We start from the raw sequence: 12,427 nt of genomic DNA on the forward strand, positions 1-12,427 counted from the left end.
CCCCGAGCTCACCAGCCACACGATGACAGAGATGTGGCCCATCTGCGCTGCGGCGTGCAGCGGGGTCATGCCATCGTGGGCGCTCAGGTGTGGGTCCGCGTCGCACTCCTGAACCAGATACTGCGTCACCTCTAGGTGGCCCTCCTGGCACGCCAGGTACAGGGGCGTGGCACCGTTCTTGGTTTGGGCATTCACTCCCCTGCGGAAGACGCAGCACCCACCGTGGGCTCTTAGCACCCACCCCCCTCCAAAGCCTCCTTCGCCCCTTGACCGCTTCCAGGGAGCCCTGGAGGGTAACTGGAGAAGACCTAGTCGCTGGGCCCGGCCCCCCAGCTCCCTCTGGACACAGTCCTGTGCCAGCCTTCCTGGGTGGGGGCCCTCTGGCTTGCTCCCCACCTACCCCTCGCAGCCTCCTTTCTACAGTGCACGTCTAGTGACTGAGCTAGTCTCTGCCCTCAGTAAACATCTCACCTTTTTACCGAGGTCTACAAGGATGCTGTGATCTGGCCTCCCCCTACCTTTTCAGCCATGGATCCATTGTCACTGTGAGTCCTCGCTGTCTGACCTCTGTGTCTTTGATTACGTCCCCCCTCTGACTGGGGATGCTCTTCCCATCTCTCTTGAAAACTAAGTACAGGGACTTCCCTGGTAGTCCAGTGACTAAGACTACACACTCCCAAGGCAGGGGGCCCGGGGTTCCATCCTTGGTCAGGGAACTAGTTCCCTTATACTGCAGCTAAGACCTGGTGCAGCCAAATAAATAAATAAACAAATATTTTTAAAAAGACTCAGTACAGATCCCTCCTTCACGAGGCTTGTTCCACTACAAGAACAGGCTTTTCCAGCCTCTGTGCCCCATACTGCCCTGGGTTCACTCCATGGGCCACCTGTCATGCCCAGTGGATCAAAACTTGTTTTGGCCTCTGCCATCCCCGACTGAGCGACTTCACTTTCACTTTTCACTTTCATGCATTGGAGAAGGAAATGGCAACCCATTCCAGTGTTCTTGCCTGGAGAATCCCAGGGACGGTGGAGCCAGATGGGCTACCGTCTATGGGGTTGCACAGAGTCAGACACGACTGAAGCGACTTAGCAGCAGCAGCAGCAGCAACAGCCCCCAGAAGACTGAACTCCCAGAGGGCAGAGTGGTAATGTCACCAGATAAAACACACAAAAAATCTGAACTTTGGATGTGCTTAGTCGCTCAGTTGTGTGCAATGCTTTGCTACACCATGAACTGTATCTTGCCGGGCTCCTCTGTCCATGGAATTTTCCAGGCCATAATACTGGAGTGGGTCACTATTTCCTTCTCCAGGGGATCTTTCTGACCCAGGGATTGAACCTGTGTCTCCTGCATCGGCAGGTGGATTCTTTACCACTGAGCCACCAGAGACAACAAATAATTTTCTAGTATAAGTATATGCCCACTGGGCATGTGGACGTACATATTCTAAACTGTTAATTGTTGTTTATCCAAAATTAAAATTGTCCTGTGATTGTTGTCAGTCTGGCTACCCTGCAGGTGAATGCCATCCACTGAGCATGTCCCATGTGCCGTGACGCTAGCAGGCAGATTCTCAGTGAACACCCTCCTTAAGTCTTACTGTCATTCCCATTTTGCAGAGGGGCACCTGAAGCCCAGGGGCTGTGACTTGCCAAAGGTCACACAGCTGGTAAGTGGTGAGCACACATCTGTGTGATGGAGGGCCAGGTGCACAGCAAGAACCAAGGGAGTGGAGGAGGGGCCGTTTCCTGTCTTCATCCCTCAGGCTTCCTTGGGGCCTAGCTTGCAGCTGTCACTGCCCCTCATCCCTGCTCCCAACTCCCACAGAAGGGTCTTAACTGGAGAGCCACTCTCAAGAAATGGAGTGCTGCTGGGGAATAGGGACACTGGGCTGGCTGCTGGCTGAGCCTCAGTTTTTCTGACTTCACAATGGGTGTGGACACCAGGGTACAGTTACCAGATATGAGCACAAGGTGGAGCCACAGTCTAGGCCCAGACCCAGGAGCTCCCAGTGGGTCCAGGACGGAGGGTAGGGGAGAGTAGGAGCTAAGTCCCTCTGGGCTGGATCAGGACTCTGGGCCCCAGGAACTGCAATTTTCATCGGACATCATACCTTCCCACCCATATGCCTCCCCCATCTATTTGTTCACGACAATCACACACTCCACCCCCACCATCTACGCCCTGCCTCCCTCATCCAACTGCCAGCCATGTGTCCATTAGTGAGGGCACCAGGCCACCCAGTCCTCCTCAACCTGGGCCCCTCCTCCATCATCCACACTCTTGTCACCCACCCATGACTTGGCCCCTCCCTCTCACATACCCCTCGGACCCTCAGCTGACTTCTCCTGTCCCTAAGACCCCATCTCCGTCCACCTTCCTGACCTCTGCCCGCTGCCCAGGCTGCCCGCAGCCCCCACTGGGCACCCAGCCCCAGATCTCTCCATCTTCCTAATGTGGGAACCTCCTCCTCAGACACAGAACTGCCACTGGCCAGGGCTGACACTCAGCCTGGGACCCTGCCTGGCTGCCCTCCATTACCCAACCCGTGTCACGGTGGAGTGAGGTCATGAGTCCCACCCATACACCGTACCTGGAGAAGATGCTGGCTCTCGGCCACCAGCCTCCACACCCTGGTGCCAGCGTCCCCCACCCCTCCCCCTTGCCATTCACATGCTGGTGCTTCAGGAGGAGCCTGTTTAATATTTCATGACTAACACTGCATGGCCTGAATTATTCACTGTGTAACCAAGGCACGAATTGTGGTGCTGGAGAAGACTCTTGAGAGTCCCGTGGACTGCAAGGAGATCAAATCAGTCAATCCTAAAAGAAATCAACCCTGTATATTCATTAGAAGGACTGATGCTGAAGCTGAAGTTCCAATCCTTTGGCCACCTGATGTGCAGACTTGACTCACTAGAAAAGACCCTGATGCTGGGAAAGATTGAAGGCAGGAGAAGAAGGGGATGATAGAGGATGAGATGGCTGGATGGCATCACTGACTTGATGGACATGAGTCTGAGCAAACTCCGGGAGATAGTGAAGGATAGAAGAGCCTGGTGATCCTACAGTCCATGGGATTGCAGAGAGTCAGAAATGACTTAGTAGGGACTGAACAACAACAACCACCAAGGCACAGCAAGTGTTGGGGTCCTGGGGACTGGGGACTGGAGGGGCCACTGCCCAGGGCCCACTGGGCTCTCGAGGGAGGGCTGAGACAACGCACACAGCTCAGGGCACTAGATCTGCCTGGAGCCTTGTTCTCCCAGTCCTTCCTGCTCAGCAGGTAACTCATGACCCACAGGTGTCCAGCCAGCCTGAGATCTCAGAAGGTCTCAGAAGCTGGCACAGAGCAGGACTTGAGCAAGAAGGGACAGTCCAGCCCATAGCCTCCCACCCGGCCACTGGTTGACACCCATCTGGAGGCTCTGCTACAAAGTAAATGCTCAGTAACCCATTCTAGAGTCACAGCCCCCAGCCTGGGAGACCCCAGAACATGGGGCTGGGGTGGGAAAGGGGGTCCCAGCCTTATTCCCCTCTTCTACATCAGCTTGGAGGCAAGAAGAATGGGCACCCTCACTCTCACTGAAGAAAACTACAAAAATATGGATGAAAGACTTCCTTGGTGGTCCTGGGGCTGAGACTCCAAGCTCCCAATGCAGGGGGCTCAGGTTCGATCCCTGGTCACCCTGGTCAGGAAACTAGAGCCGGCATGCCACCACTAAGACCCAGAGCACCCAAATAAATATATAAATAAATACTTTTTAAAATATGGATGAGCACAAGGAATGAAATAATGAGTTTAGATGGAGAGAGAAGTGAATTTATATAGTAGTATACATATAAGCTTATGTGTATGTATATGGTAGTATACATATACATAACTAGTTTATGTTATGTAGTATAAGTTATGTATAAGGATTAACACATAACAGGGATAGCAAGTACCATCCACTGAACAATTGCTCTGTGCTAAGCGTGGAAGGGAGCACAGTACACGTGTCCCCCATCTAGTCCGCCTAATGCCCTTATAGGGGAAGTGTTGGCATTGCTTCCCTTTTACAGAGGAGACTAAGAGAGAGGCTCACTCAAGAGGCAGAGGGGGCCTCAGTGCAAGAAGGGCCTGGCCTGCGGGCTGCTCTCAAGCAGCGTCTTGCACGCGCTCTCCGTTCACAAAGCCGTCCATGAAGTAAGGATAATAATCGACACTGAGACATTCTTGGAAAGCCCTCAGCAAGGCCTAGCACCTTCCATGTGTTTTAGGATCCCTCTTCCCTTTGCCTCTGGTGGGGGGGCACTGTGGGCCTGGGGTATCCAGGCTCCACCAAGCATGGGTCAGGCCAGGCAGTATTTTGACCGTGGGGAGTCACTGGAGCATAGGGGTGGGGCCTCGGGGGACCCCACGTGGCTCCAGCCCATCGAGTTCTGGCCATAATGGCGCCATGGGTGACCGGTCCAGTCCAAGCCCCTGCCCTTTGCCCTGGCTTCCACCCTGACTTTGCAGTTTGCAGGGCCGCACGTGTTCTTTACCTTCCCGGGCCTCAGTTTCCACATAGGACAAATCGGTATCACAATTGTGGTCTCTTCATGCCTCTTGTGAGAGACAAAGGGGAAAGCCTTGGAAAATAGCAAGTTTTCTCCCAGGGAGGCAGGTCTTGGCTTCCTGGTACCGCTGCCCCAGTCTGACCTAACAACCCCCTCAGGCCCCCCGAGGCTTCAACACCATCACCTCCACACTACCAGCCTCATCTGCTGTCCCCTCCCGCTCCTGAACACCTGCTCCTCTTGGTACCAACAAGCTCAGGCCAGGTCTTCTCAGCCTCCTTGGCTGGGTAGGCCCTGGATGGCCACCTGACCTCCAAATGTTGGGGTGCTCCAAAACCTCCTTTCTAAACACACTCTGCTCCTGGTGAGGTCATCTATTTCCTGGGGTCAAAGGCCACCTGTACCTAGCGCCACTCATCTCTCCAGCTTGGACCTGGAGTACATGCGGCACCCACCTCAGTCCATTCAACCATCCGGGCACTGAGCAGTTTCTTGAAATTCACATGCTTTTTTCTTCTTTTTAATTAAAAAAAAAAATTTTGGCCATTCCCCATGTATTGTGGGATCTTAGTTCTCCAAGCAGGGATCAAACCCACCCCCTTGGCCATGAAAGCACAGAGTCCTGACCACTGGGAATTCACCCTTTACATGCTCTCCCATGGAGCAAATCTCTCCAGACTCCCTCACCCCACCCTTTTGGTCCCCATTTCGGTAAAGGACACCAGGCCACCCTCCCTTTAGTCCAAGCTCTAGGAGTCTTTGGAAACCCTTGACTTCTTTTATAAGTCTGAGTTTCCCTAGCAACCATCACATAAATCAAGAGGTATACTTTTCTTCCTCTTGGGAACAAAGATGATATGGACAGACTGTAACTATTAAGTCATCCTGGATGACACAAATGAATCATGGGATGCTTGGAAGGGTTTGCTGAAAATCTCCATCCAGGACTGGTGGCAACTTCCTGCAACTGTTGCCATGAGGAACAAGGACCGAGCTGCCCATGGAGGCAGACCCCAGTCACAGAACAGTGTCTTCAGTATCCTCCCCACTGGCAATAATTTCTGCCCCCAGGGAGGTCTGGCAGGGGCTGATCTCCACCCGTTTTAGATCTGGGTGTGGGGTAAGGTCACTAGAACGGAAAGTCTTGGAGCCTTTGGCGGGGCTAGGTCTCTTATTCTCTGATCACACCTCTGCACTTATTTGAAATGATCCACAATCAGGACTGGCCTGGGGAAGAAACGCAGCCCTGATTTAAGGAAGATTCTAGAACAAACATCTTTACACCCAACCCATCAGCAAGCCTGGAATAAGCCTTCACTGGTCTGTAATTCTCCCAGACTTCCAGGCCCTCCTGGCTCACCATGAGGACAAGTGTGACCCCCCAGGGCCACTGCCCTGGCCAGTTCTACCTGCTATGCTCCCACGCCAGGTCTTGGCAGGGCAGGCCCTCTCCCACTCAGCTCTCACCTCCCCACAGAGGCCTTCCTGGGACTCCCCTGGAAGTCCAGTAGCTAAGACTCTGGATCCCGCATGCTACAACTAAGAGTTTGCCTGCTGCAACTAAAGATCTTGTGTGTTGTGACTTAAGACCCAACACAGCCAAATAAATAATTTAAAAAAGAAAGAGAGAAAAGCCTTCCTGGACTCCCTCATTTTAAAGAAATCTCTCAACCAGTGCCTTCAAACTACCATGGTCCACTTCACAGCACTTGTGACTCTTGAATTGTCTTGGCACATTTTTCATTCATCCCAGGGACACCCATTAGGAGGCTTCCACAGGCCAGGACGGGGCAAACAGTGAAGACAGCAGAGCTCTGCCCTCTTAAACCTGGGTCCACCAGGGCCACCAGGGCACCCAATGCACTGGTGCACGAGCAGGAGCATCTCTGTGTGTACACATGCTCTTGGTCTGGCCCCTTCTTTGACCCTGGGAGTGCCCCAAGTCGGCTCCATGAAGCCATGAGGACTCACTACATCCCCAGCATTAGCAGGGTAGGCATTTAGGCTACATTTGGGTGCTAGTTGTTGAGTGAGTAGACATGGGGGTGAGTGAGATGAGCAGCCGGGTCTGGAATTCTGTGATGCCTCCTCGTGTGTGGCCTCAGCTGGTCCATTTGCCCATGGGCCCCGGGAGGCCTGGAGGGAGTTTCGTCTGAGGTCACAGGCAGTGAGCTGCAGGCAGGGCCGGACAAGACCTGGTGGATTCCAGACTCCTCCCTCCTTCGGTGAGTATTAATGAAGTGTCAGGCCCTTGGGATGCAGGATGGAGAGGAAGAGATGCTCTCATTACAGGGGGAGCCAGATGATAAGAGGACACGCTAAGGTACACAGAGAGTAATGCCAAGTAGTGGGGAGAGTGAGGAAGACTGGTAGGGAGGGTGTATGTCTATGTCCTGGGGGCACGACAGTCTGAGGAAGGCGCAGGGAGCAAAGACTTGGAGGGGGAAGGGAGCAACCCTGGGCTCTCTGGGGAAGAGAAGGGGAATGACCCATTGCTGTTGTTCAGTCACTAAATCATGTCCGACTCTTTGTGTCCCCATGGACTGTAGCCCACCAGGCTCCTCTGTCCTTCACTATCTCCCGGAGTCTGCTCAAATTTGTGTCCATTGAGCAAAATGTGATCCACTGGAGAAAGAAATGGCAACCACTTCAGTATTCTTGAAGCGGGTTGACCTGAGCAAAGGCCAGAGGTCAGAGGGCACAGGCCTGCTGCAGAAGCAGTAAGGAAACCCGAGAAACAGAGCAGAGTTGGTGATTAGGGAGCAGCTGCAGGTGAGGTGTGGGGGGGTCCAGAGTGAGGAGGGCTTCTGGGCTGCTACAGGAAGTGGCTTTCTCTATCAGTGATGGAGAAGCCTGTGGCCTGACCAGGGATCTGATCTGTGGTCTCAAAGGTGGGTACAGGTAGACAGGAAGAGGGCAGAGAGGCCAACTTGGGCCTGGGTGCCATGACAGGCTTAGATCAGGAGTTGCCTATGGGCCATGATTCCATCAGGTCCCTCCTTTCTCAGAGCCTCCCCACCTGGGTCAGTGTCCCCAGTGTGCCAGTGTGGGCTCCCCCAGGCTCCGTTGCCCAGGGAATCTCAGCAAACACAAGGGCAGACCAGGGAGTGGTAATTGAGAGTGAACGCACCCCACTGCCTGTGGTAGAAACAGAAGCCTGTCAGGGAACAGCAGCCCCAGTCCCAGGCAAAGGCCCTCAGCCTTCTAAGGGGGAGCTGAGCCATAGGTCTGGGGCTCCCTAGTATGTGAGCAGCTGAGGCTTCTTGCTTGAGGCCAGGGCTGCCTGAACCTTCCAGCTGGACAGGGCCCCAGGAGCAGCCAGCTTCCACGAAACTCAGCACTATGGAAGGAAAACAGGCATCCGAGATGAACATGAAAGGCCCTGAGAGATTAGCGCCCGGGCCAGGAGTGGGAAACTCAAGCTCCAATACTCTGGCCACCTTATGTGAAGAGCCGACTCATTTCCCTGATGCTGGGAAAGATTGAAAGCAAAAGGAGAAGGGGGTGGCAGAGGATGAGCTGGTTGGATGGCATCACCAACTCAGCGGACATGAGTTTGAGCAAGGAGATAGTGAAGGACAAGGAAGCCTGGCATACTACAGTTCATGGGGTTGCAAAGAGTCAGACATGACTGAACGACTGAACAACAGGAGTGGGAGACAGACCGAGAGGAGGTGCAGCTTGGTCAAGGCCACACAGGGAGCCAACGGGACCCCGGCCAGTCAGCTAGCCCCTCGGAGACACCATTTCTGATTCTACAGCCCCATGAGGCAAGGGCATTTGTTTGTTTGGTTCACTGATGTGCCCTGGGTACTTGGCCCAGAGCAGATGCTCAATAAATATGAGTTGGATGAGGGGACTCCCTTGGTGGTTCAGTAGCTAGGACTGAACGCAGTCCTAATGCAGGTGGGCTGGGTTCGAGCCCTGATAGGGGAACTAGATCCCACGTGCCACAACTAAGGGTTCACAAGCCACAACTAAAACATTGTGTGTACGGCAACTAAGACCCGGCGCAGCCAAATACATACATAAGTAAAAATAAATAAATATTTTTTTAAAGGGAATACTTAAGGACTTCGGGAAGGTCATGTACACACTGCTATATTTAAAATGGATAACCAGCAAAGACCTATTGTACAGCACATGGAACTCTGCTCAATGTTACGTGCCAGCCTGGATAGGAGCAGTGGGGTTTGGGGGAGAATGGATACATGTATATGCATGGCTGACTCCTTTCGCTGTTCACCTGAAGCTACCACAACATTGTTAATCGGCTATACTCCAGTACAAAATGTTTTTGGTGTTTAAAAAAATTAAAATTAAATAAAAAATATAAGCCACTAGTTACACAAGTCTGTCTGTAAAATGGGCTGATTATAGAGTTACTGCCCAGGGTGAGGCTCAGACGGCTGCTTGGTGTCAGACCCCTGCAGGCACTCAGCAGGAGGGAGCTAGTCAGAAATCTTTGGGCAGACTGGTTTTCTGGCTCTCCATGACTGGTAGACCAGGGCAGGGCCCCAGGGGGGAAGACAAGGCCTGGAGCCCTACCTAACCCCCGCCACTCTCCCCAGCTTCGATTCTCAGGCCTAAGCATCCCAGCAGAGCCCAGGGCTCTCTTCTTGTTACTCAAGCCCCTGGCAAGCACACGGCTGAGGCAGAGGGAGCATGAGACAGTTCCTGGGCCCCAAGATGCTGCCGCCAGGATGGTCAAGAGCTCTGAGGGCTACCTGCTCCCCATCCCCTCTGTGGTCCCCCTCCATCAGACACTAGTGCCCTTGGCCAGGAGGGCTGACCCTCCTGACTCCATCTCCCTCAGACCCAGGGCCTGGGACAGCTCCGGCCCAGTTCCAGCCAGCCCCCATGCCAGCAGCTTAAGAACTCTTTCCCCAGGGGGCTCAGAGGGAAGGTCCCACGGGGCAGCAGCCGCTGAGGTCGCGGTGGCAATTCCTCTGCCTCTGGGAGGACTTGCCCAGTGGACCGGGATAGATTGGAGGAGGGGTGGTGGGTATGGGCCGTTCCTGCACTCTCCAGTCTTTCCCAGTGCCCCCAGGTGCAGCCCATCTTTGGCCAGGCCCTCCCCTGAGGCCTGCCAGCCCTCTTGCTCCTCTGCAGCTTGTCAGAGCAGCCATGGCTCATGGCTGCCCACAGCCTCCTGCACAGGATCAAGTTTCCCACTCAGTAGCAGCTCTTCCTCCCTCACCTGCCGCCAAGGAGAGCTGAGCCCTTGTGAATAATTCACAGAGTTTCACAGCAGGCTTATGAGAGCAGAGCCCAGGTGGCCTCCCCCAGAGCCAGGCTCCCTGGGTCCCCTGACTGCACCCTGCAGCCTGCCGCAGCCTGGGCCTCTGCCCCTCCCCAGCCTCTCACTCCCACCCTGGGGTCCCCGGCCTTGGGGAGCAGGAGTCTCTACCTCTGAGGTAGGGAGTGGGCGCCAGGCCCCAAGTCCTCCAGCCAGCAGGCCCCACCTCAATTCCCAGCCCCCTCCCCCTACCTGAGCCCAGCCTGACAGTCACACAAAAGTACCTCCTTATCAGCCAAGCCACACATCTCTGTGGGAACAGAGCCCCAGGCCTCTGTCCACTTCCCTGAGATTCATGGGGGGCTGGTGGCTCATCGGTGCAGGCCATCTGGCCAGAGAGAGGGTGCCAGGGCCCAATCACAGCCAGCCCCACTGCATGGCCTGGGAGGGCTCAGGGTCCCCCAGGCCCTGAGTGCCAGGGTTCCCCCAGCACAGCCTGAGCCTTCCTAAGGCTGCAACCCCAGCCCGTGGAGGCTTGTCCTAAGCCCCAGACTTCTCCATGAGGATGGGCCTGGGGGCCAGCCTAGGGCTTCACCCCCACCCCCATCAGCACTTCCGGGGTGGGGGCCAGAGGTCCTCAGTTCACACCACTGGAGCTAAGTTGGCATTGCCATCAAACTGGCTTCCTGGGACCCACCGTGTGCGATGGGGGAGGCTGGCAGGTGTGAGAGGATGAGCACAGCCTGTCTCTCCCCTCTCGGGACCTCCGTGTTGGGTGAGGGGGTGGGGTGAGAACCACCGAGGTGGGGACACACACAGGCGCAGTGCCCCAGTCCTTACCTGGGAGTCTATCAGGGAGTCTGGGACCAGCCCCCACGGGTGCTGACGGTTGCAGGGTGGGAGCCGACACCCAAGGGTGCCTGGGGCACTCCTCCTTGAAATCCCACTGATTTTGATGTGGCCCAGACCCTGGCTTGTCTGGAGGCGGAGGGTTCACTCCAAAGTGGTACCCAGTGGCTTCTGGTGGGGACGGCTGTGAGACCTTTGCCCCGCAAGGTGCACTTGCTGGTCTCCCATTAACCAAACCAGGGGCCCTTGCTTAGCAAGAACAAGCCAGGCCCAGCCATTCTGGGCCGAGCCTGGGGGCTTTCAGCTGCTCCACCTGCACACCATGTGCCTCTGCCCGAGGGGCTGCCCATTGGAGCCATCCTGCCACCCGGCTGTGGGGCCAGCCTGGCCTCCTGCCTGCTCCCTGGCGGCCAGTGGCCACCCCACCCTCTCTCACTCAGGGGTGAGGACAGGCCGTCCCACCTTATAGCTCTCAACCTGAGGCTGGGTTCTTTGTCTCCACTTATTTCCCAGGTGTCCCCTTGAACTGACTAAGGTCACCAGTCAGAGTTCCCACCTCAGGTCCCAGGGTCACTGGTGTCCCACTCCCTCTGGGTCTGGGTGGTATCCTCCCTGGAACCCCTGTTTCCCTCCAGGTACATCTAAGACCTGGCTCCCTCCTCCCCAGGAACTCCATGACTCCCAGGATCTACACTGAACCCCATTCTTCTGCACCCCCACCCCACCCTGGGGTGCACCCAGCCTATGGCTCAGCTGCTTTCTCCGACCAGCCACTTGCCCAGGGCCCCAGGGGGTTTGGGAGCCCTACCCCCCGGTTAGTGGGAATGAGCTGCTGGCCACAGGGGAGGACAAGCTGCTCTGTGACAGGCCAGGAGACAGGGCGAGGGTCTGGGCAAGGGGCTACCTCCCTTCACTCTGGATAGCAGCCATGGCTCCTCCTTCTTGACTAGAGTCTAGGAGCTGCTAGGCGTCATCTCTATGCCCCATTTAGATCCGTCTTGCAAATTAACCCAGGCCAGAGCTAGAGGGCTGCCTGCTGCAGGCTGGTAAGGATCCTGAGGAGGGGAAGTGGTCTGTGTGGCCATCTCCAGAGCTGGGGTGGGCTGGGGAAGATCTGCCTGCAGGGCTCGAGGCTTGTGGCTGTGGGCAGCCCACCAGGAGGGGAGAATTGTCAGCTTGTATAGGCACGGTCTCTGGCCAGGCCCCTGGCCATGGGATGGCCCAGAAGCAGTCATTCCCCTGGCATGCTGGAGAGGGAGACAACCTCAGGTATCCCCCAGAGCCCCCGCCAGCCCACCCAGAGCCCCCTGGAGAAGAGGGTCCTTACTCAGGGTGGGACCTGACGAGAAGCCTCAGGGAGGGGAAGTCTCCTTTGGCGGCGGCATAGTGAACAGGCAGGGCGCCTGTGTCTGTGGCCATGGTGGGGTTCCCACCGCCGTGACGCAGCAGCCAGTTCACCACCTCGGGGTGGCCAAAGCGGGCAGCCAGATGCAGGACTGTGGCACCAGAATTGTCTCTGTCCTGTGGGAGGAGACCTTGTTAGTCCTGAGCCTGGTCCTGCCTCGCTCAGACCACTTCCTGCACCCCACCAGCCACCAGGGCCACTCTGTCCTCCGGCGCCTGACTGGCCCCCTCTGAATCTCAGTCCTCAGTGCAGCACCATGCCTTGCATGCTGGGCTCTCAGGACATGGCGCCTGTCATTGTCCCAGCAGGAGTGCCTGTCTGTCACCCAGATGCTCAGGGAATACCCAAAGGAGTCACTGGGTCAGGAAGGGTGGCTACTGGGCCT

At 55.9% G+C, this 12,427-nt stretch overlaps 1 protein-coding gene across 1 annotated transcript in view; it reads right to left on the reverse strand.

The window, feature by feature from the left end:
• The window catches only part of ESPN (espin), a gene marked incomplete at its 5' end in the record, with an annotated part of 34,169 nt that overhangs the window by 18,426 nt on the left and 3,316 nt on the right, over positions 1-12,427 (reverse strand). The window contains 2 exons of the mRNA XM_010850199.1: positions 9-199; positions 11,965-12,158. Of these exons, the coding sequence (XP_010848501.1) occupies positions 9-199; positions 11,965-12,158 (385 nt within the window). The remainder of the gene's footprint in view (positions 1-8; positions 200-11,964; positions 12,159-12,427) is intronic.

The sequence above is a fragment of the Bison bison genome, unplaced genomic scaffold (assembly GCF_000754665.1).
Source record: "Bison bison bison isolate TAMUID 2011002044 unplaced genomic scaffold, Bison_UMD1.0 scf7180017864289, whole genome shotgun sequence".
Lineage (NCBI taxonomy): Eukaryota > Metazoa > Chordata > Mammalia > Artiodactyla > Bovidae > Bison > Bison bison.